This window comes from Canis lupus, chromosome 26 (assembly GCF_048164855.1).
Source record: "Canis lupus baileyi chromosome 26, mCanLup2.hap1, whole genome shotgun sequence".
NCBI classification, from domain to species: Eukaryota; Metazoa; Chordata; class Mammalia; order Carnivora; family Canidae; genus Canis; species Canis lupus.
Genome location: NC_132863.1, coordinates 48,234,749 through 48,259,121, shown reverse-complemented (window position 1 = coordinate 48,259,121; position 24,373 = coordinate 48,234,749). Strand labels below are relative to the sequence as shown.

Sequence of the window (24,373 nt, the reverse complement as noted above, 5' to 3'; positions counted from 1 at the left end):
CACAGAGAGAGAGTCAGAGACACAGGCAGAGGGAGAAGCAGGCTCCATGCGGGGAGCCCGACGTGGGACTTGATCCCGGATCTCCAGGATCACGCCCCGGGCCGAAGGCGGGCTAAACTGCTGCGCCACCGGGGCTGCCTGGTACCCATCACTTTTTGACCGATTTTTTCTCTAAGGAACCAAATGATTGCAAAACGGAGACCACCCCGGTAGCCCATCTGGCCCCGTGGCCCCCAGGCAGGCCTGGCTGTGCCCAGTGAGCCCCAGGGAGGCCTGCGGATTGTGGGATCAGCAGGTACGTGTGGGCGAGGCCACTGTGACTCCCCGCAGCCCGTGTGGCACCGTGAGCACTGGGCCAGGTGGCCTGCGGGTCCCCCGCCCCCTACAGCCCTTTCAGGAGGAGCCGTGGGTGGGGCCGGCCGGCAGGGCCCAGGTGGCAGCAGCCGGGTTGGGCCGAGGACGCCCTGCATGACCCGCTGCGGCCTGTGGCGCCTTGGATTTGGGAAGGACAGTCCCTGCGGGAGCCTGCCGCCGCGGGGGGCGGGCTGGACCCACTCCTCCCGGCTCTTGCCACCTTACATGTGTCTGCTGCCAACAGACATTCATCAGGAGTGCCGGGCTGGGGACCGTCCTGGGAGCACACGGGCGACGCAGGCCCGTCTCCACAGGGATCCCTTGAGAGCTGCGGCTTCTCCAGTGTCTTTTTTTTTTTTTTTTTTTTAAAGATTTTATGTATTTATTCATGAGAGACACACAGAGAGAGGGGCAGAGTCACGGGCAGAGGGAGAAGCAGGCTCCATGCAGGGAGCCCGATGTGGGACTCAATCCTGGGACTCCAGGATCATGCCCTGGGCTGAAGGCGGGCACCAAACTGCTGAGCCACCCAATGATCCCTTCTCCAGTGTCTTTTCTGCTTTCGACCCCCTTTGGGGTTGCCGCGGGTTCGCACGTGCAGTTGTGTTAACAACGTGGAGAGATGGCGGGGCTGCGCAGGGCTGCTGGGGTGGGGGGGCCACACGGCGGCTGCAGCCCGGCTTGCCGATGCCCGCGTGTGCGCTGGCGTGCAACTGCATGTGTGTGCGCAGGTACGGTTGGGCCTAGTTAATTCTGTGGTCAAATACACATAAAATTTACCCTTTTACCCATTTTTCAGTGTGTGGCTTGGCGGCACTACGCACACTCACGTGGCACACCCGCCGCCACCATCCAGCTCCGCCACTCTCTCATTTTCCCAAACTGAAGGTTGTCGCCCATCAAGCATTCGGGTTTTTGAGATTTTACGGCCTGTATAGATTTGTGGGGTCATGGCCGAGACGCAGGACAGCTGCCACAGGGGCCCCCGTGCCGGCCTCGGAGCCCTGAGCGACGCCGGCCCGCCCGCCTCCGGGGGTCTGCAGGGGCGCGTGGAAGTGCAAGCCCGCCCACGGCCCCGAGGAGGGGGCAGCCCATGTCGCTGAGCAGGGCTGTCCGTGACAGGCTTCCACGCGGGCCCCAGCACTGGTGTTTGCTTGAGCCAGCACGCCCCAGCGTGTGTGCCCTCAGGCCTCGGGGTGCTGGTCCCACCTGGCCACGACCCGGCCCAGACCAACGAGGCGTCTGTTGTCAAGGAAGTGAGGCGGGGCGGCTGCACAACGCCAGTGGCCACGTGACCGGAGACCAGCTGGCAAGGCCCACGGTGGGCCCCGTGTGGGGTGCGGGCTTTGATCAGGGGGGCGGGACGGCCTCTCCAGTTTCGTGATGGGGACGCACGTTAATGGGGTACCTGGGGAAGGGCACTAGGATCAGAGAGAGCTGCACCACAAAAGCCCAGCATCTGGAGTGTCCTGAGTGTGGCGGACACCCAGCTGGAGCAGAGGGACGGGTGGTGCGAGTGGCCAGGCCAGGTGAGGACGGGGGCTTTGCTCGAGGGAGAGGGTGGCTGAGGGGGGCAGAGGGGGATCCCTGATGGACAGGGAAGATGAGGGGAACGGGGCACATTATAAAACATACATAAGGTCAGAATTAAAAAAGGTGCTCTACCGGTGTAACTGCCCCCCTTCCCTGATTCACATACACCAGGACCTCAGGACAGGATCCTACTTGGAAATAGGGTCTTTGCAGATGGAATTCCAGATCTCATAATGAGGTCGCCTGGCTTAGTGTGGGTCCTAAGTCCATGACTGGGGTCCTTGTAAGAGGGGACAGAGAGACACAGAGCAGGAGCTGTGACCACGGAGGCTGACCGGAGAGATGTGCTGCAAGCCCAGGGTGCCTGGGGCCATCGGGAGGGGCAGACGGGATGTGACCCTAGGCCTCCAGAGGGGGCATGACCCAGTCCACACGGCGACGTCGGGTCCGACTTCCGGCCTCCAGAGCTGGGATAGAATCACGTCCTTTGTTTTCAGCTCCCAGCGTGTGGACTCGGTCACGGCAACCTGAGTTGACTAACACACACGTGATAAAACCTATCTTCAAAGCAGACACACTAACCCTTCCCACAGTGCCCCAGCCGGTTCCCGAGGTGGCGCTGCGTGGCCCAGTGGAGCCCCCGCATCTGGGCTGCTTGTCGCGGAGCCCAAGGCTGTCGCCCCACGGTGGTGGGGCCAGGCACACGGCGGGGGGGGGGGGTCCTGACCCGAGCAGCCCCCCGAGATCAGTGTCTCAAGCCCCACGGAGGGCTCGCTCCGCACCTCAACTACACACCAGCGCGGACCCGTCCCACCTTTCTGAGGTGAAGCAACCAGTGTGCAGCTCGGACCCTGGGGTGGGTGGTGTGGGTGGCTGGTTTCTGCCTCGGCAGGACCTGTTGCCCGCTAGCGTGCAGCTGGGGCTTGGTCCCGTGCCGGGCGCTGGCGGGGTCGACGGGGCCGGGGGAAAGCACCCGGCGGGCCAGGCTGGAGGCAGGGATGGACTCGACCTCTAACGGGACACGCAGGCCGGCAGCACAGAGCTGGGGTCGTCTGCGGTCACACAACCAGCCGTCCCAGCTTCTGCTTGTTGCAGGATCTACACCTGCTGTTTGCATTCGGTTTCTGGTTCAGAGTGGGCAGTGCGCCCGTTTTCCCAGGCCTTGACTGCACCTGCACAGAGTGGTGCCCACGTGCTCCTGCCAGGAGCCCCACTGCCATACTAGGCAAGGCACGAGGGGATGAGCCCCTGAAAAGATCAAGGGAGGCCGGCACGGTGGGGCCGAGGACAGGGCTGGTGAATGCACCCCAGGGTCCCCCTCTCCTCGGGGGCAACCCTGGAGTGTTGTTCTCTGGAGCAAGCAGATGCAGGAGTTCTAGAAACGGGGGTGCCAGGCCTTAGGACTAAAAATGAGGGAACGTGGGACATCTGCATCCTGAAGTTCAGGCCCCCATCTTCAGATCCACTCCCGGAAAGGCCCCGAGGAAGCAGGTGACAGCCACCTCGGAGGGAGGGAGTCAAGCAAGGGGAGACGTGGCAGGGGTGGGGAGCCTGCATGGGCCATGTGAGAACAGGACGCCAGAGGGCACGGGGGAGGAAATCCTCAGGGCAGAGGGAAGCTGGCCACTGGAACAGCTGTGAACTGGAACCAACGGGGAGGGACAGACGTTGGGACAGACACAAACATCCAGGGGAGGAGAGAACGAGGCAGGGAGATCCAGGAGGAACGTCAGCAGCAAGAAGGTGAGGGGCTGGACAGAGGGTCGTGCGCCACGCGCTACAGCGCCCGCTGTCAGCCCGACACGTGGGTCCCAGATGGCCGGCGTGGCGGCGCGAGCGAGTGGAGTCCCCGTCCGCGGGGCGGTGTCAACAGGTGGGGGCCAAGCCAGTAGGTGAAGTCACGGCTGAACAGCCTGGTGGTCAGGGCAGTGCCTGGGGACACGTCTGCGGCCCGGCGGGGCGGGGAGGGGAGGTGGCACGGGGGCTCAGCCGCTCAGCAACTTTCTGCCATCGTGCCTTTTAAAGGTATTTTCAAACTAAAAGAAACAACACGTACACAGCCTCGGACACCATTCCTTTCTTCATTCCAGCAATATTTCCCAGAACCTCTTCTGGGTCAGGTCCTGAGGCCGCCGGGGCACAGCCGAGCGCAGGGCAGACGCAGGGAGACACCCAGTGTCGTCCCTGCGCGCAGCGGTGCGGGGCGGCGGGAGATGAAAGGCCAGGATAATTAACCGGCTCTCCGAAATCCTTTGTGGCGGCCCCGGAGAGAGCAAAGAGATTGCAAAACCCATCTCTGGTTTCCAGAACACAAGGACCTCGGAAATTATAAGGCATTAAAATAAAGCTTCAGGCAAAGGACTCTTGTTGTAGTTGCAGATTTGACGGTAGATCAAAACAGAATTGCTCCCGAAAGCTCAGGCGCAAGCTCGTCGGAGGCAGGCCCGGCCCCCGGCGCCTCCCGTGGCCAGGCCCCGGGACTAAGCCCCAAGGGGCCCAGAGTCCCTTCCCCGGCTTGCCCCAGGTCCCCAGCCACCTCGTCCCTTAAGGGCCCCCAGGGATGTGCCCAAAGCCTCAGACTTCATGTGGGGGAAGCACAAGTCTGCGCCCTCAGTTAATAACCGCACGCGGCCCGGGTCGGATATTGGGTGCATTCAGTCGTGAAGCCAGCGGCTCCCGAGGACGGCAGTCTGGGAACAGGAGGAGGCGTCGCCCCTGCTTTTCTCGCTCCCTGTCCCCGCACACTCACGACCCTCACGACCCTCCGGAGGGCGGGCTGACCTCTGCAGTGGCCAGCACTGGAGGTTCTGGCGTCAGGGAGCCTGCGCCTCCCCTCGGGGTCCCGGGTGCGGACTCCTATTCGGCTCACCCAGGTCGGGCCTGCTCAGCCGCAACGTGGTGGCTGCGGGGCCCTCGCCCATCGGGGGGCTGACTGAGGGTGGGAGGCACCAGGGAGCAGGCTGCCAGTGGTGCGTCATCCGAGGTCCTGGGACGTTTGCTGGCGGGTGAGCCCCAGGGACGGTGGGAGGCAAAGCAGTGACGCTGCTGATCTTTTAAGGCTACTTTCTGCTCAGAGCCCGTGACGCTGGGTCGGTCACCCTTGGTGGCAGCCTGGCTGCTACCACCTGAGCTCGGCGGCCACGTGCCGGCCATGGAGCTCCTGCAGGCACAGCAGCAGCTCCTCCAGGTTCTCCCCGGTGGCCGCCGACAGGGCAATGACGGTGCTTGGTCCCAGGCGGGCCCGCAGCTGGGGCAGAGCAGCTCTGGCCTGAGGGAGGTCGATCTTATTCGCCACGACCACATGGGGTCGCTTGGACAGGCCCGCTTCATACTTCTCCAGCTCGAACTTCAGGTCCTCCACCTGGGTCCACGGCTCTGGCTCCGAAAGATCCACGATGAACAAGAGGAAGCGGCAGCGCTCGATGTGCCTGAGGAAGGTGCTTCCCAGGCCCCTGTTCTGGTGCGCGCCCCGGATGATGCCCGGGATGTCGGCCACTGCAGGGGAGACAGGGCGCCGGGGCTGGGAGGGCAGGCCAGCTCCCTCCGGGGGCCCCGGGCGCCAAGCGCCTGGACGGGGACTCGTTCCGCACCATGCCTCAGTGACGCCCCGGGCACCTCCGCAGAGGCTCTGAAGGATATGGGGACAGGCTTGCTGGTGGGCCGGCCCGATAAGGAACATTTAACACAGGCTGGCCTCTGGCTTTTAAAAATGATTCAGAAAAGGGGAACATGGCTTCCTATAAACTTAAGAATTGGATTACTGATGGAAATTATTACAGAGTACTCTGCAAACATAAAGTGCTATACGAATAACATCAGCAGCAGGCTTACTATTTTTAATGGGTACATTATCTTCTGGGAAAAAGTTTTCTTCTCTCAAAATGGTACAGGGAAGCTTTTCAAGTCACATGTCGTCTCCACGACTGATGCTGGGAGAGGGAGAAAACCAGAGGAGGCAGGACTTCCTCAGGTTTGAAGCCGACACATCGGTTCCTGAACCCAGCCAACAGAGGCCTGGGGACGGGGTGGGAAGCGACTCTAGAACCTAATTTTGATGGAGAACTACAACTGTTTAAATTAGGAAAGACAACGCTACATTTTGGGTGGGAAGCTCTGCAAGTTACATAATCCCTGTTCTGAAGCACTCGAAACCATCTCAGGCCAACCTCCCGAGGGAATCACGCCATTTCTACCTGCTATTTGTTGGTGGTCCTCACAGTGAACAATCCCGACGTGGGGCTTTAAGGTGGTGAACGGGTAGGAAGCCACGGTGGGTCTCGCGTTCGAAATGGCCCGGAGAAGCGAGGACTTCCCTGCATTGGGAAACCCAACCTGGAGGAAACGTTAACACGCCGCGTCACCTCGGGGCTCTGTGCCTGGCCGAGGCTGGGAGGTGGGGACACGGGAGTCCGGGCTCCAGCATGTGCACAGGGGCCTCCCTGGAGGAGACCCACGCTGCTGTTCCCGTCCAGCCTGAGACATACTCCAGCACCAGGGACGGATTTTTCTATAACTCGGCTGTAGAAATGCCACCTCCTCCCTGCCCCTTCCACCTCCTCCTGCCTCCAGGTGACACCCACCATCCCAGCGTGGGCCACCATCTTGAGTTCCAGGAAGAGAACACGCTCCTGCCCGGGCTGTCCGGGGGTGCACGTCACAGGTGCGCGGTTGTCATTGGCCAGGAAAAAGCGGTTCCCCTTTCCTCCTGCCCCGCCCAGAGCAGCGACGTACTCATCGCCCGGGCATGACAGGTCGGCCACGACTTTGTTTCCCTCCTTCACTAATGTGCCCACAGGGACCTGGAAATAATACAGTGCTTAGAAGAACAGACACGTGGAGCAGACCGGGCCCAGCACTCATATCCCTGCTCAGGGGTGGGGTGGGGTGGGGGGCATCACGAGGCTCCCTGTTCACAGGGCTATGAAGCATCAGGAGAAAGGTCCTGGCCTTCGAAGGGACTCTATGCGGCTGTGACGCTCCCTGCAAACTGCAACCATGGCTTTTTCAAATCGTGTTTCTAAAACAGGGTGGATGGGACGCCTGGGAGCTCAGTGGTTGAGCGACTGCCTTTGGCTCAGGTTGTGATCCCAGGATCCCGGATCGAGTCCTGCATCGGGCTCCCTGCACAGAGCCTGCTTCTCCCTCTGCCTGTGTCTCTGCCTCTCTCTCTGTGTCTCTCATGAATAAATAAAATCTTAAAAACAAATAAATAAAACACGGTGGATGGAAGCATCTGGAAAACACTCGGATAACCTGGGAGAAGTCTCTGCTCTCAGAGGAAATGGCCCAGGAGGGTTGGACAGAGGGGCAGGAGGCCCCTGGGGTCCCACTTTTTAAATACAATAATTTTGTAAGTTTTGAACAGCTCACATAGGCAGGTGGGATAAAATGAGTACCGACTCAGGGCCTGGGGGGTTTGCTTCACAGAGGGGGGCTGTGCGGTCAAGGTTGGGGGGGTGCCCAGGAAGCACGCAGGGGTGGGCTCTGCAGCCCTGGGCTCACCGGGACGTAGAGGAGAGTGCCGCTCCGTCCAGAGCAGTTCTTCCTGCCGCCAGCCTCTCCGTGGGAACCCTGGTACCTTGACAGCACTGAGGACAGCGACTTGACTTGCTGGTCAGCTAGAGTTAGAGCAAGGACCTTCACCTTCCTTGGGCTAAAAGCAGAAGCGTCTGCATACACTTTAAGGACATCATGGATGCGCAGGGAAACCCGGCGTGGGGTCATAGCACAAGTGACCCAACTGGCAACGTGATTTTTTTAGAAAGCTAAATTCTCATTTTCTTTAAGAAAATACAATTTCTGAAAAAGCCCACATCACCCATAATGCCTATCATCAATTTAACAACAGCTCCACTTGCTCTTGCTGTGAATGCTGCCTACATGTGCGGGTTCGGCGGCACTTGTGCCTCAAGTGTTCGATGTGCCCAGTGGCCTTCCGGGGCTCGGGCCCACTGGTCCTTTGCACACCTGACTGTAAGGCTATTGCCCCTGAGCACATGTGAGCTTCGTGTTCCTCAAATTAAAAAAAACCTCACCCTTGAAGTTGGTTTAGGGGCATTATTTAAATGGGAACATCCAAATTAATAAAAATGATGTCTGTACATCGATTTTTGGATTCAAATTCCCACAAGCAAGAGAAGCTGGAAGTCCCTGCCCCAAAGACCAGCAGACCCAGCACTCTGCCCCTCCATCAGCCCCTAGAGCCACGTGCCTCTCAGGACCACGTGGCCACCGCTGCCTCCGTCACCACCGTCGGGGCCTCCGAACTCCTTCCGGGGCTCACTGTGGAAGCAGCTCGCCCCGTCGCCGCCACGGCCCCCTCGGACGAGCACTCGGCGATGGTCCACAAAATGTTTTTTCTGCAGAGAGCACAGCGAGCCCGGTCATTACTCATGTGCCAGTCCTCTCAGGGACCAAGCAGCCACACAAAATGTACCTTTTGTATCTACGACAGGTTTTAAAACAAGAAGTCGATGGTATTAAATTCTCATCTCGCCTACGATGCAAATGTAAGAAAGAGTTCCCACAAGGCACTACTATTTGTAGGCAAAGGCCAGGCAGCAAGTGGGTGTAAAGGGTGGTCAGTATGGAATACCCACTTGGGTAAGAAAGGCAACATTTCCAACCTAAAGAAAACAAGAGTTGTTCTGGAAATATTCCTTAAAAAATGCATCTTTCCATCTTTTTTTCAAATAGGAAGACATTGCTGAAATACCAGGTCTTCATCACAGGAAAGATGAAATAACGAATGTGAGTCCTGGGTGGGCTACCAGGCTTCCGACTCAGGAGTGTTTTCTGCAGCTTGACCAAAGCAGCAGACACAACTCCTGGTCTGGGAGGAAGTTTTTCTCTGGGCCTCTCAGGGAGGCGCAATCTCGCTACAGAATGAGGACTAATGAGGTTGACGTTTAATAAACATTAGCTTATCCTAGAAGATCAGCTCCCCGAGGCACCAGGGTACAGGGGCCAGGGTGTCACCACCTGCCTGCTGCATGCGTGTGCACGCACAGCCTCTCTGCTGGGACCCAGCACGTCTGCATTTCTGTCACTCCATAAGCAGATCTTGTTTTTTTTTTTTAAATACACAAGAATTTTAGGATTCTCTGGCACCACCACGTGGAAACACCATGAATTACTATTTCAAAAACTCATGTCCAATTTTGCTATAAGTCAACATCATCGACATCAATCTGATGGGAAAAAAGCACAGCTGATGAGCATTCTAGGGGAGGTAAAACTTGGATTGGATTTTTACCTTCTGGGGGAAACCACACCCTATGGAATGCTGAGCCGTGGGGCTGGGCAAACGCTGCCACCTGAGGTGTCCATATGAGATACTGTTTGTCCCAAGGATGCTTATCCAGACACCCTCCCTCCCATTTGGGGGAAATGAAATGGATCATAAACACTTATTTTCTTGACTTTAATCAAAGATCATTCATGTTTTCAATTCAAGGTTTTGGTAAACAGAATGAAAACCCACTAAGGCTTAAAGAACTATGAAACTAAAGGTCTAGCCCCTCCCCTCCACCCGGATGTTTTAAATTAAGAAGTAGTCATACATACTTAAGAGTGTAGCACCCACGTCAGACACGCGGGCGAGTGATGAAGAAGCACCCACACACCCGGCCCAGCTAAAGGGAAGGAACGAGGCTGGTGCTTCTGGAGCCCCGGGCACCCTCCCTGGTCTTTGCAGTTTTTACGAGAGCTCAGGGCCCAGTGCACACAGGCCTTCACCCCAGCCCATCACTTTCACAGAGCTACATGTGTCCTTTCTAGAACACACAGAATGAATGAACAAGATACTGAGAACTCAACACAGTGTCTGCACCTTCGGAAGAGGAACCGGGGCAGTGCCCTTCAAGGTCAGAAACCTCACCAGTTTTTTCTCGGAGAGCAGTTTCTTCCTAGGGGGCTCCTGGTGCTTGGCGCAGTCTGCACAGCTGGCCGAGAGCAGCCCGACCTGAGTCCAGCGCCACACGCTCCCAAGCAAGGGCCGCGGTCCTACTGAAAGAAGCCTCGAAGGCACCATGGCTCCCTAACAAAAAATCAAATTGGCAAAATCAGACACCTGGTTTAAACCTGCAAACGGAAGCCCCAAAACAGGGTCCACGCACAGCGCTGTCTCCAGGTCTGGCTTTGAAACCACGCGCTTGGACCAATGACCGGGACTTCCGTCACTCACCACTTTCTGCTCTGAGCCAGGAAGGCTCACTTGCCCGCATCGAGCTGCGTCACTTAGAGCAAGATTTGTGTGTACAGAGAATTGGAACCATTAAATCTCCAACACTGGACGTCCTCCTCTGCAGGTTTTCAAATATCTGATCAATGAAAACATTAACAGAATCTAAGGATCAAATAACTTCTTAAAAATAAAACACTCAAGTACACAAATGTTAGTGAATTCGTGCCATTTAAAACTAGTCCAAATGGAACACAGTGAGAATGCAGAGTACGGAGTGTGGTGGGTACGTCCCCTTGCCCCTTGTTGGAGGTCTGAGCCAGGGCGCCCTTCCCCGTGCAGCTCTACTCTGCGCGTCCGTCAAAGGGACTGGGCTGGGAGGACGGGTGACTTAACCCCCATCAACAGGCCGCCCACGTGCGTGATCGGTGAACGTGGGTCACTTCTCCCTAACTAGCAGCTGCTCACACGGTTACCTGTTCATTCAATAGCCCGTAACAGCTACACATCCTGCAGATGCCAGATGCCAAGGTAAACATGAGGCGGTGTGGGACCTGGCCCTCCAGGTGGTGACAGCCCCCTCTCCCTTTGCCGTGAGTGCCTGATACCACCCACTCTCCGATGTCCCTGCTGTGTGGACGCACATGTGCCACATAAAAGGAAATGAGGTATGGGGGATCCCTGGGGGGCTCAGCAGTCGAGCCTCTCTGCCTTCAGCCCAGGGTGTGATCCTGGAGTCCTGGGATTGAGTCCTGCTTGGGGGTCCCCACAGGGAGCCTGCTCCCCCTCTGTGTCTCTGCCTCTCTTTGTCTCTCATAAATAAATAAAATCTTAAAAAAAAAAAAAAGAGAGAGAAAGAGGCTTTCCTCCCATCTCTAGGTGTGAAATGCACATTAACATTTAAAAAATAATTATGAAGCCACCATGTGTATAAGACAGTGGGAGAGAAAGCAGAATTTGCTTTTTCCTTAGAAGCCTCTCACGTGTCTCCCGCTCCACATCCTGGGCTCTGCCTGGAAGGGAAATGTCCTTTGTGGGAAGTCTCTCGGCAAGTTCTGCGTCTCACTTGGAAACAGTTAACGAAAAGCCAAAAGCCAGAGTCCAGGGTGAAGGACTCTTTTTCCTTCCAGAATCACCTGCAGGGAAGCTGCCAACCTGACCCCCCCCCCATGGGTGACCCCTCTGGAGCTGGGCAACCTTTGCAAGCAGGCCCCCCGTCACCCTCACAGCCCTCCTGCATGGCTCTCCGGCCTCCGTAGCCCTGGCTCTCGTGCCCGGGACGCCTGCAAGGCCACAGGCCAGGCGTCTTGCAGCACGTCTGTGTCTGACATCCCCTCTCCTTGGGACAAAAATGTCACACAAGCCCCACAGATGGCTGGGTTTCCTTCCTGACATGCTCCGAGCTCCAGCCCTCGGGTGTCCCAACCCACTTCCCCATAAGCTTCCTGTTCATTCACTGTCATGGGCTCATGCTTTCCTATTTTTACTGAGTCCCACTCTGTTATTTATTTTTGATGTTCAAATGGTTTCCAGTTTGGTCACTGGCAGCCCATCAATCTTAAGAGGACTTCCCCACTTCATGACACAAAATGTTCCGGGCTCACTCCATACTGTCCTCAGGCGACCCTGAGATCAGCCTTTACTCAAGAAGCCTTGGTAGCTTTGGGAGAATGGGATGCAGAAGCCCCTCTGCACGCTGGTCATGCCCCGGGCTCCTGGGGCGTCGCTGCTGGCAGGCTCAGGAGGCACCCAAGGGCAGGCAGAGGTGCACCGCCCAACATCCACCCACAGCTAGATAGCAGCATCTGCTGAAAACCATGAGTTCACACCTATGTACCCAATTCCACACCATAGGACTCACGTTCATTTTCTATCTTGACAACCCCGTTCTGACTGCTAGAACTCTGGCTCCCAACATCTTTGACATGTTTATTGGCTCAATCCCCACAACAGCCAAACCTTCCCCCACAGTGTTCTCCCCCTACCACACCTATGCTGGGTGCCCCTCTTGGGGGGATACTCCCGTTATCTTTCTGTAAACGTGTTGTTTTTAAGATATGCTTTTATTTGGGAATTAATTTATTTTTGAGAGAGAGAGAGTGTATATGTGTGCAGGGGCAGGAGCAGAGGGAGAGAATCCCAAGCAGGCTCCATGACCAGCCTGGAGCCTGACACAGGACTTGATCTCAAGACCCAGAGACAAGGACCTGAGATGAAACCAGGTGTCAGACGCTTGCCTGACTGAGCCACCCAGGCGCCCCTACTTACAAAAAAGGTGAAAGGTACTCCCATATACCTCTTAGCCAGTTTCCCCTAATATGAGCATCTTACAGGACCTGGGTACTTTTGTCGAAACTAAAAAAACCAACTTTGGTACCTAATCATTCATTAAACTCCAGTGGGCGTTTGGATTTCACCAGTTTCCACACTACCGTCTTCTCTTCCAGAGCCAGATCCCAGATCCCACACTGCATGAGGCTGTCCTACAACGCCGACTTTAGTCCTGGCCGTCAGAAGCCCTCTGCCCAACATTACACCCCAGTGAGAATACCCTTCAGGACGGGAGGCCAAACAAGCCCAGCTCAGAGGACAAAAAAGCAGACTTTACCACCAATCTATCTGCTCTATGAGAAATGCTTGAGAAAGGTCTCGGGGAAGGAAAATGGCACCAGAGGGAACCCACATCTTCAGCAATGGATGGCGGCAACAGAAACGTCAAACATACACCACCACCTGTTTTCTTACAAGAATTTGTTTTTTAAAAGATTTGAGAGACAGGGAGAGTGCGTGCACATACCTCTGCAGCGGGAGGGGGGCAGAGAGAGAGAGAGAGAGAGAGAATCTCCAGCAGACTCCCTGCTGAGAGACGAGTTTGATGTGAGGCCCAATCCCATGACCCTGAGATCACAACCTGAGCTGAAATCAAGGGTTGGATGTGTAACTAACTGAGCCACTTGGGCACCCCAAGAATTTTTAAATATGGAAAATGTAGCAAGAAAGACTGATTTATCATATTGGCCAGTGGGTCAATGCAGGCAGAGGTCCTACACCTGGAAACCTAAGATCAGGAGGAGATTGAGGGGACCCTGTGAGTGAGAGTGGCCTGCATCTCCGTGCGGTGGTGCGGTCTCAGCACTCAGCAGCCGAGGACAGGCCGGGCATGTGCTCTGTAAGTTCTAGAGCTGTCGCTGACACGCGATACTGAGACAGCCAGAGAGCCAATGAACAGAGGACGGAGGATGCTCAGAAACCACTCCATTCAGAAGGACAGGGGAACAGAACAGAAAACAAATAGCACAGGAGTGGACTCTAGCCTAACCGGGTGAGGGAAGACACCTGATACAACAGCAGCTCATGAGGAGGACCGAGCAGCTGCAGATGCGCTTCAAAATACATCAAGCAAAATCTGACAGAATTAAAGGGAGAAACAGGGCAGCCCGGGGGGCTCAGCGGTTTAGCGCCGCTTTCAGCCCAGGGCATGATCCTGGAGACCCGGGATCGAGTCCCGCATCGGGCTCCCTGCATGGAACCTTCTTCTCCCTCTGCCTGTGTCTGTGCCTCTCTCTCTGTGCCTCTCATGAATAGATAAATAAGATCTTTAAAAAAAAAAAAAAAAGGGAGAAACAGATCATTTCACAAGGACAGCAGGAGGGGACTTTAGTACCGCTCTCTCAGGAATTGATGAAAAAAGTAGTTGAAAACTGAACAACCAAACAACCTACAGCAGCAAAGATGCAGAAAGTCTGAACCAGAAAGTCTGAACCATCTTACCCACAGTATCGATGTGACATTCACAAACAGTCCACCCAGCAAGTGTAGGACACACATCACTGCCAGGTGCGAGGACGGAGATCACAGAGCATGTCCTCTAATGACAGCAGGACTGCAGTCGTAAGGATCAAGACCCTAAGGAAACCCCAACTACCTGGAAATTAAACAATACGGTTCTAAAATAATCTAGTGCGTAATAGACATCAAGAAAGAAACCAGAGAACATCCTGGACAGCACGATAAGGAGAGCACCATGTGCCAGTCTCCGGGACCCTCAGGGCTGCGGGCACATCGGCCAAGAAGGAAGACCTAACTCAGGGAACTGAGATCAGGACACTAGAAAGCAAAGAGCAAAGTGAGCAGAAGGAGGGAAATAATAAAGAGCAGAAAGAAACAGGCCCGAACACTAACAACACGGAAAAGTCTCACTGAAAAGATACACGGAGCTGATGCCCGAGTCAGGCTGACCAAGGCAACAGTGAGCACACATCACCGACGTCAGAACAAACTGCGCAGATGTGAAAAGCATAAGAGGACGCCGTGAGTAACTTTTTGCCAACGAATTCAACAACCTACGTGGAATGGACAGATTTCTTGAAAAACAAAACTTACCCAATAAAAAAACGCAAGAAGAAATAGAAAACCTAAATAGCTGTGTATCTACCAGAAAAGTGAGACTTCTTAGAACATTCCCTAAAACAAGACTCTGGACTCACACCATTTCCCCCATAGATTCTGAAAAGCATTTAAGGAAAAAATAGCAGTAATATTACAGAAACTTATTCAGAAAATGGAAGTAAGGTCACTACCCAACTCCCTGGATAAGGCCTGAGAACCCACACTGAAACCTGATATTGCCGCCAAAGAAAATCAGTCCAACATCCCTCGTGCTGCAACCACAGATGCAGAGTCCTTCACAACATAGCGCCTGGGTGAGCCTGCGTCACGCTAGGGCCAAGCAGAAGACTCCTGGACCGCAGGCGTTCTCAGGTGCGAACCACTCCCTGCTGGCAACCGCATACGGCTGACGGGAGCCAACAGCCACTCACGATCAGGGAAATGACATGCTGCAGCAGTGAAGAGCAGGCGGGGACATCTCCACACTGACACGGGGCATCTACACAAGGCCGACACTGCCGTCACACGGCCCGGACACAGGGCTGTTACCCCCAGATGGAGAAAGAACTGCCATACTCCCCACTTCTTTCCCTGTCTTGTACACACTGCAATATTTTTTTAAAGTGGGGGTAGACAGGTGATATGATTATTTCCACAAAAATCCCAGGAAAATCTATAAAGTGATGATTAAAATTATTAAATGGATTAACCAAGGTTGCAGGTCACAAGGTTAATACACAAAACCCACTTAAGTTCTCATATACTCACAGCAAACAACTAGAAAGTGAAATTAAGAAAGCGATCTCACGGGGATCCCTGGGTGGCTCAGTGGTTTAGCACCTGCCTTTGGCCCAGGGCGCGATCCTGGAGACCCGGGATCGAGTCCCACGTCGGGCTCCCTGCATGGAGCCTGCTTCTCCCTCTGCCTGTGTCTCTGCCTCTCTATGTCTATCATGAATAAATAAATAAAATCTTACAAAAAAGAAAGCGATCTCACTTGCAGTAAGGAGCAGCACATACAAAACCTACCTAGAAATAAGTTGAACAGTAAACACTCAAGACCTTTACCTAGTTACCCGCAGAATAACGATCTGAGTATTTCCAGGGATCACCTCGTCTGGTCCTCCTAACAACCGTGTAAAGGAAGTCGTTTTATTTCTTCCGTTCTGCAGATGAAGAGGTGAAGGGACTCCCCCGTGGTCTGAGCTATCAGGCGGGAGGCGGCAGGAGCAGAGAATGAGACAAGAGCAGAGTATGAAACAGGTGAAGGGAGAAGACCACTCCGCCATCGGGGCCACCAGCACACCCAGGGCCAAGCCCGCTGCAGAGCCGCACCTGCACCCAGCGGCGTGGACACCAGGCACAGGGCACTGGCGGCGAGACCCGGAGGCCCCTTGCACAGAAGGTCATCTGCTGCAGAGCCGGCCAGAGACCTGAGGTCTGACTCCTGCCTAACTGGGAGTGCTGCTTCTTCCTGCCCTTCCAACCGTGCGTGGAAAAGCGGGCTGAACACCCTGCAAAGGTGACTGGGCCCTCCCTTGCACAGCAAACACGTCCGACTTTGATTCACGCCGCTGTCTGGTCTGTGTTCTATTTTTTTTTTAAGATTTTGTTTATTTATTCATGAGAGACAGAGAGAGAGAGAGAGAGGCAGAGACACAGGCGGAGGGAGAAGCAGGCTCCATGCAGAGCCCGATGCAGGACTCGATCCCGGGACCCCAGGATCACGCCCTGGGCCGAAGGCGGCGCCAAACCGCTGAGCCCCCGGGATCCCCGGGCTGTGTTCCTTCGAAGGCCATCCGTGCACTGTCCCCCGAGGCGGCCACTAGCCCCGTGTGGCTCCTGAGCTTACATTACGTAAGGATGTGACAATGCCAATACCCCGTCCCACAGTGACAGCAGCCGCCGCACAAGGTCCTACTGGACAGCGCTGGTCTACACCGCGGGAACTCAGGAAAGTGCGCTCAAGTCCCTCCTGGGAGCGTCCGCGTCCTGGCGCGCAGCAGGTGCAGGCGGGAGGGGTGACGGCGGGCCGGGGCGCAGGGCTGGGGCCCGGGGGACGTCGCCACGGCAGCGGGGCCTGCAGAGGCGCTGGAGGGGGCCCCGGTGGCCCGGCCGCTTGAGCACCCGCTCCTGAGGTCAGGGTCGTGAGTTCAGGCCGCGGGGCGGGCTCCACGCCGGGGCGCAGCCGACTTATGATAAACGGCGCTAACAGGTGAAAACGCTGGAAGGCGCTCGGCGCGCGGAAGATGCCGAGCCCGGTCCTGCGGGTCCGCGGGGGGGGCGGGGGGGGGCGCGGGGCCCCGCACACCTGCCACGACGGGCTAAGGGCGGGAGCCAGCGTGGGGGCCTCGGGGCGGGGCGCGCCGCCCAGACCGCGGCGGAGGCAGGACCCCGCGCCCCCGCGCCCGCCCCCGCGCCGCCGGGAGCCAGCCCGCCTCGCCCGCGCGGCGCCCACGGACACGCTCCTCCGAACGTGCGCCCCCGCGCGGAGGACACGGCGGCGCCCGCGGCCCGCGCTCCACGCCGCCGCCCCGGGGCCCCCGGCGCCCCTGCGCTCCCACGGCCGCGGCCCCGGCTCCCCCCGCGCCCCGACCGCGCCCCGACCGCCGCCATCAGACCTCCCGCGGCCGCACTCACCGCTTCGGAAGGATACGTCACGTCCGGCGCCTGGTCCTGGGCCGCGAGACCACTTCCGGGGCAGCCCCCGCCCCTCCCGGCACGGCCGCGCCTGCGCAGGGCCTTCCCAGCCAGCGCGCGTGAGCGGAAGAGGCGGCCAAGCCCCGCCCACGCCTTTCAGGCGGGGGGGGGCGGGGGGACTCCGCTGCCGTCGCGAGGGGGCGGGTCAGACGCCCGCCGCCTCCCCGGTCAGACAGACACCAGCCTCCGCCGTCAGACAGCCGCCTCGCCCGTCAGACACTGGTTGTCTCCGTGTGACAGACACCTGCCTCCCCCAGCCCCCCGCCAGACACCCGCCTCCCCCGTCAGACACTGGCTGTCTCCGTGTGACGGACACCTGCCTCCCCCGTCAGACAGACACCTGACACCCCCCCCCCCCCGTCAGACGCTGGCTGTCTCCATGTGACAGACACCCGCCTCCCCCGTCAGACAGCCACCAGCCTCCGCCGTCAGACAGCCGCCTCCCGCGTCAGACGCTGGCTGTCTCCGTGACAGACACCTGCCTCCCCTGTCAGACAGCCGCCTCCCCCGTCAGACACTGGTTGTCTCCGTGTGACAGACACCTGCCTCCCCCGTCAGACAGACACCTGACACACACACACCCCCTCCCCCGTCAGACGCTGGCTGTCTCCATGTGACAGACACCTGCCTCCCCCGTCAGACACCCGCCTCCCCCGTCAGACACTGGTTGTCTCCATGTGACAGACACCTGCCCCCCCGCCCCCCCCCTCAGACGCCGGCTGTCCTGTGTGACAGACACCCGCCTCCTCCCACAGACGGCCGCCTCCCCCGTCGGACCGAGGCCGCCGCCCCTCCGGTCCAGGTGCCCGTCTGCCGGTCCGAACAGAGCACGGAAGCTCCCGGGTAGGCTGCTTTTGAAGAACCAGTTTATTCACACATTACACCAAATCATAAGCAATTTAATGGGCGCCGGACTCTGGAAAAAAGTGAAGGGATAGGATGTTCTCCAGAAAATGGGCTGTGCTCACGAGTGAGACGAATCCGACCTGTTCAATGACTAGAAATGAAGGAAGAGCCCCACAAATCCCGGGGGAACGGCCCAGCGGAGCCACACGCGGCGCACCTGCTCGCACCAACACGGGCACAGCTGGGGGCCGGAGCACGGGCGGCCTCCCGCAGCCCAGGCCCAGTCCACCGCGCCCCGGCCGAGGCTCTGCGGCCCCGCGACTTGGTCAGACTTCTGGACACCGTGGGCACGTCTGGAATCCAGCACCTGCCGGGGGCAGGGACACTGCGGGAGAATGAGCGCCGAGGTCCAGGTGGTCCGTCCCTGCCTGTCCACTGGCCTTGCGTGGAAGCCGTCGTAAGAAACAAAGCACCATCGACCACACTGCACAAACAACTCACGTTAGCCTAAGCTTTGCGAACACATCACGGAAGAGAAGATATAATACATTTAATGAAAAACAACTGCTGGCATCACCTTCCCCCCACAATATTACATAAAAATGGACAACACGTTAAATAAACATTCTGTTATTAATCGTTAAATATATTAATACCAAAAATCATGTATAAATTAGGAAATAAATGTACAAACTATTTCACAAAGTGCTTTTTAAAATATATACACAACATTCAAGAAATTCTTAATGTAAGACATTTCAGATTGAAGTTTTGGGATAAGTTTAAGTGTCCTTTTCTTTCAAAAAGTATTAATACACCACTTAAAAAAACCACACACACACACACACACACACACACACACACATAAAAGGCATATTCGCAGATTGGCAAGGAATAAAAATAAAACTACGTTCACAGTTGCCTAAGATGTTTAACATTTTCAGTGGGAAATTTCAATCCCCGATTGAGTCTGCAAATTAGTTCTGTGAAAACTGCCAAGAACGAACAGAACAAAAGCGAGGGAGACACCTCCCTAAACGAAATTGCTAATGTCTGTGTCATTTAGCAATTAAGAACTCTCATTCCAGTCATTTAATATAGATATGTATTTTTAAGCCCTTACCAGTGTCAAGAGTTTTTAAAACCCATATGCCTCTAAGATAAACACTCCTATCCCAGTGCATGTGTGAGTCTGTCCCCACAGAAGAGGGGAAAATATCCCAGAATAGGACTGGTACTCGTCTGGGGCAATCTTTAACCTGCACCTCTGTTCTTCATACGTCTAATGGGAACAGTAATTGCCCCCGTATTTCCCAGTGTGGACTGTCAGGATTCATTCAAGCAACAAAACAAGACAAAACGAAAACAACATAAAACGCCTTGTAAACTGTAAACCGTTCAACAGCTCTGGATAAAGAACTACTTTAGAGTTTTAAGACATTTCTGAAACTTACCAATTTAAAAACATCACCTTCAGTAGACCCGATATAGCGAGAATTGGATATTTTTTCTATTCTTTTGGTTGTTCTTACAAGTACATCAGTATTTATCCAAAGATGTTTTTAAAGTATTCATGTGGGTATTACAGTCCAGGTAAAAGATAATACAATATCGGTATTACTAATTAATGAAATAGAGGGTTTTTCCTTTGACTCTACTTTGTCAAGTGAGCTGTCTTTAATGTCTGCGTAGAATTTAAATGGGATTTAATGTCCTAGGAATGTAAAATCTACTCAAATTTTCCCATAGAAAACCTTTCCTTTTCATTAGGAAGAACACAGTAAAATTTGTAAGGTTCTTTTTAAAAATAAGATGTAACTTTCAGATGTCTCTACAAGAAAAGGAACGCTTGCTTGGAGAACTGAACAAGTAGGTCCTGGAAGAAATAATATAAATGAAACAAACAACTTGCCAACTGTTTGGAAAATTTGGTATAAATATTTTTAAGTTATCAATTTAGAACTGGGCATATCAAATATCCAAATCCCAGAAATGACCAGCCAATGAACAAAGGGCCAATGCCAGGCATTTTAGAGAACTGCCCTCTGTCCTTCAGGAACTACCCTCCTTCCTAACCTGGGCTAGGCTAGCTGTACATTTATTTGGAATATACGCATTGATCCCTCTTTACTTTTTAAAACAAAAACATAAGACGTCTTGGATAAACACAATTGGTGAGAGACACAGGTAATGCGTGAGCTCTGGGAAAGACCATTCGCAGCCTCTCTGAATGAAGCATTTTATCCTTCTCATTGTGTAACAGAAACTGACCCAAAACATAGAAGATGCCCCCCCCCCCCCATCGAGGCACAGGAAGAGGCTGCCATCCAGGGGCTGTGGCGTGTGTCCAGCTGCGGCGTAGTCAGTGAAAGACAAGTTTACAACCCACATTACGACAAGTGCATGAGGAGAGCCAGACCTGAGGCCCGTTTATGTGAACACATGGACTATGGCATCTTGTAGCTGTGGCCCATTCCTGGGCACAGAATACTCTGATGACAAGAGGACCCCTAAAGCTAGCTAGAAACATCAAGGGCGGGGGGACAAAAAAGAGACAACCTCCCCGTTGTATGGACGTACAATACTATACACAGCACCAAATATGTCACACCATCCAAGCGCTGTCTCCCGCCAGCGGTGCATGCTTGGCGTCATACCCAGCATGAAATGTGCACGCTTCACATGCAGACGCTGCGTGGGGCGGAAGGGCAACCAAGAGGTCATAGTTCATCAGAACTGCCACCAGCCCGACCATCCCGGGAGGGACGTGCCACTGCGAGGCTCTAACAAGAACGCTTGCCCCTTACTGCTGGTAATTTCCATACTGGCCCTGCAAGAGACCAAAACACACGTTATACTTCCACAGTCCCGAGTAAAAGCGTAAGACACACCTGCCCACGGCCCACAGCCAGGACTAGGGATGGGGGGAGGTCTTCAAAGCGCGCAAGCACACAGCTCTCCGCCTAGAGAGAGCCTCTCTCTGCCTCTACGCGCGGGGCAGCTGCTGGCTTTCTGAAGCCATCCGTCCAAGCCTATGGCTGGTGACTGACATCAGCTCAGTGAGGAGCCCCACCAGCTCTCCCCGGGAAGGCCCCCCAAGGGGTCAGCAGCAGGGCTGGACGCAAACGCGGGCTGGGACCCCGATGCAGCGCCACTCAGCCCAGACACACTCAGCTGTGTCTGACCCGGGTGAGCACACGTGTAGAGGTAACTTCTAAACACCTCCCGGGCTCAGAGAATCAACATTCTGGAAGGGACCCCGGCAGCCGCACGGTTCCGCATGACCACGACAGAAGCCTCGGCCAGGCCTCCGCACACGCCAGGGCTCTTGCCTGCTCATAGCCGTAAGGCCGCTGCTGCTGGGCGGACGGGCCCGTCTGAGACGCTCTGTAGCTTCCGTACTGCTGGCCTTGTCCTTGCTGGTAGCCGGAGTACTGCGACGCGGCTCCCTGGGCGGGCCCTGAGGACACACAGCGCCGTGAGAACAGCCGCCCCCCGCCTTCCAGGAGTGCCTGAAGCACCTTCCCCGCCCTCCTCCACCCGTGGTCCACGCGGGGAGCACGGCCACCACGGGGTCGCAAACCCGCGAGTCAAGTATCACAGCATAGGCGGCTCGCCTGCGCGAGAGGGGCGGTGGGCATTCCCGGGGAAACTACGGTGAAGCCTTTGGAAAGAACTGATAAAGGCCAAGTAATTTTTCAAAAAATGCTATTTAATGAGTCATGGCTGCCACAGGCCGAACAAGAATCTTCGACTGTGGCTTTCTTTCCTCCCCGTGTACCACTGTCACCGGTGAGCTCAGGAAGGCAGGTCTCGAGGGGGCCCAGCCTGCCACCTTGTTTATAAGCCTCCTCGTGGTCCCAAGGTGCAGCCCCCGCAGAGGGCTGCCTGGCGTATGGAAGGCACAGGGCCGTGCCTGGGCGAGCGAATGGAGCTGTGTGTGTTCACATTAAACTAAGATGTGTCAGGTACAGACACGTGGATCTTCTGTGAACACTCACGGGACTCACTCTTTGGTGCACTAATCACCTACTCGTTCAGGTCATGAGGGCGGCTTCCACCGTGCATTTTGAAAGCTGACAGTTTGCTGGGCCAGCACGTGGTGGCATCGTTAGGGAGCTGTCCTCCTAGGACAGCAGCCCCTGGAAGCACAAAGGTCCCCCGCACCCTGGGTTCTGGGGAGCACAGCCCACGCGCCTCTCAGGAGCGGGTTAGGACTCAGGGAGAGCCTTGTGCGGTCTAGGCTCTTGGCAGACATGACCTGCAGCCTGGGGGCCAGGGCTGCACTGTGTCGGGGGGACCTGCCCGAGGGGACGGGGCCGGCAGAGGACTGGGCAGGTGTGCAGATTGCTACCAGGCAGGACGGCCCTCTGCTGTGTCGGGCAGCCCGACCCCAGGGAGACTGAGCCTGCGCTAAGCTGACCCCCAGTGGTTGGGGTGTCTCCCTTTGTTGCTGTAGCTCAAAAAAGCTCCCTCCGTCCCCTTTTCCATCCAGCGGGCCTGGAGAACGATGCTTGTTGGCAGGCTCTGGGAAGACCCGCTGGCCCCTTCTACTTTAGGGAATCACCCCACCTTTGTGGGGTGAACAAAAGCCGGTGAGTGGGCGCTTCTGAAAGCTGTTGCCAGACTAACCCACATGTGGACCATCTCAGGTGACTGGGGGAGTGGCTCAGAAAATGCCCACCTGCTCCTGGTTCCTGGCTCCTAACACCGTTTTCCTGTTGGAGGACCCAGAGCTCCCGTGAGACATGGCTGCTTCTAGGGCTACAGCAGGGAGAGTACCGTGGTCCCAGAGAGTAAGGAAATGCTCGAAAACCAAAGGATGGGGGCCACCTGCGTGGCTCAGCAGTTGAACGTCTGCCTTTGGCTCGGCGCAATTCCAGACTCCCAGGATCGAGTCCCTCATTGGGCTCCTTGCATGGAGGCTGTTTCTCCCTCTGCCTGTGTCTCTGCCTCTCTCTCTGCGTCTCTCATGAATAAATAAAATCTTTTTAAAAAAAAAACAAAACCAAAACCAAAGGATGAGAGCATGTCAAAGGGATTGGAAGAGCTCCCAAAAGGCAGAGCCAGACAACGTGAACCACACAGAGATGTCCTGGAATTAATATTCATAAATATATATTAAATGACTAATAACTAATCAATTAATTACTCTGCCTCTATTCTAGGACAACTAACTAACTCTGCCTTACAGAGGAATTTCAGTCTATGGAACAGTTCCTGCTTGTGTGTGGGCTGGACTCAGTGGCTTCCTTCCATCTAAAGATTAGGGAAGGGTAAAGGAGGGATAACTTGGTGGTAGGGGGGCCAGTGGCCAGGGTCAGCATCAGAGGCAAATCCTGTTGATGTGAGATGAGAAGGACACTCCCCCCATGCTGTCTTCCCAAAGCCCACGGCCCAGTCTCATCCTGAGGAAAACCTCAGACAAGCCCAACCTGAGGATGCCCCACAGAGCACCTGCCCAGTCGGTCATGCTCATGACAGCCAAAGTCCAGAAGGACAAGGATTTCCCAGATGGGGTCCCAGCCCAGGGGAGCAGAGGGAGACATGAGACTAAGTGTCATGGGGGATTCCGGATGGGTTGTGGGACAGGAAGGGACACTCGGGGAACACAAGTGAGATCTGAGTAAACCGTGGGTTCAGGCCATGGCAGTGTACCCGTGTTAGCTTCTGAGTTGTGACGGTCGCAGTGGTGGCACGAGGTGAACAGAGAGGAACTCTCCATACTGTCCACACAGCTTTGCTGGAAATCTAAAACTCTTCCAAAGTGAAGTGTACTAAGCATCCCCTGAATGAACGGCAGCGTGACCGTGTGTGGGGCCTGTGCGGGAAGGCGCCGCCTCCCCCTTACCGTAGCCTTGCTGCTGCCCGGGGTAGCTCTGCTGGTTGGGGTACTGCTGCTGGTACCCCGCCTGCTGCTGGGCTGCGCCCTGCTGGTACCCCGCCTGCTGCTGGCTGTACTGCGAGTTTCCTGTGGAGGGAAGGAGACACACGGTGCGTTTCTGCAGACAGAGGCAGCTCCTCCCACCACTCACGATGTGGGCACCTTGGAAAACCCCTGGACCAACTCGATTGCTTCAGTATCTTCTCTTTTCCACAAGTTTGAATATTTTTATTACATTTTTTTTGTTATTTTATAAGAATATGGATATATGGCCAAAAAGAAACAGCTAATACAATTCAAGGCAAAGGCTGATGCTAGTGTTTGGGATCGAACTGTGTGCCCCAGAAAGGTACGCTGACGTCTCCACCTCACGTACCTGTGCACGTGGTCTTATCTGGAATAGGGTGTGTGCAGATGTAAATAGCTAAGGGCATATGTGCTGGACTAGAATGAGCCCTGATCCAAGGACTGGTGTCCTTATAAGA

The 24,373-nt window shown here is 55.6% G+C and overlaps 2 protein-coding genes across 2 annotated transcripts in view; both read right to left on the bottom strand.

Moving 5' to 3' along the window:
* Positions 1-3,949: 3,949 nt before the first annotated feature.
* Positions 3,950-20,395, bottom strand: MTG2 (mitochondrial ribosome associated GTPase 2). The gene is made up of 9 exons (XM_072799738.1): positions 20,316-20,395; positions 18,222-18,371; positions 16,311-17,100; positions 9,767-9,925; positions 8,099-8,246; positions 7,390-7,505; positions 6,468-6,686; positions 6,081-6,219; positions 3,950-5,382 (listed from the first exon to the last, which is right to left on the bottom strand). Exons 1-9 carry the CDS (start codon positions 20,393-20,395, stop codon positions 5,006-5,008), a joined length of 2,178 nt encoding a protein of 725 aa, XP_072655839.1. The 3' UTR covers positions 3,950-5,005.
* SS18L1 (SS18L1 subunit of BAF chromatin remodeling complex) overlaps positions 18,008-24,373 on the bottom strand; it is a 26,486-nt gene continuing 20,120 nt past the window's right edge. Inside the window, exons 9-11 of the mRNA XM_072801636.1 lie at positions 23,856-23,975; positions 21,337-21,464; positions 18,008-20,834 (exon numbers count right to left, since the gene is read on the bottom strand). Coding sequence (XP_072657737.1) covers positions 20,808-20,834; positions 21,337-21,464; positions 23,856-23,975 — 275 coding nt within the window. The 3' untranslated portion in view covers positions 18,008-20,807. The remainder of the gene's footprint in view (positions 20,835-21,336; positions 21,465-23,855; positions 23,976-24,373) is intronic.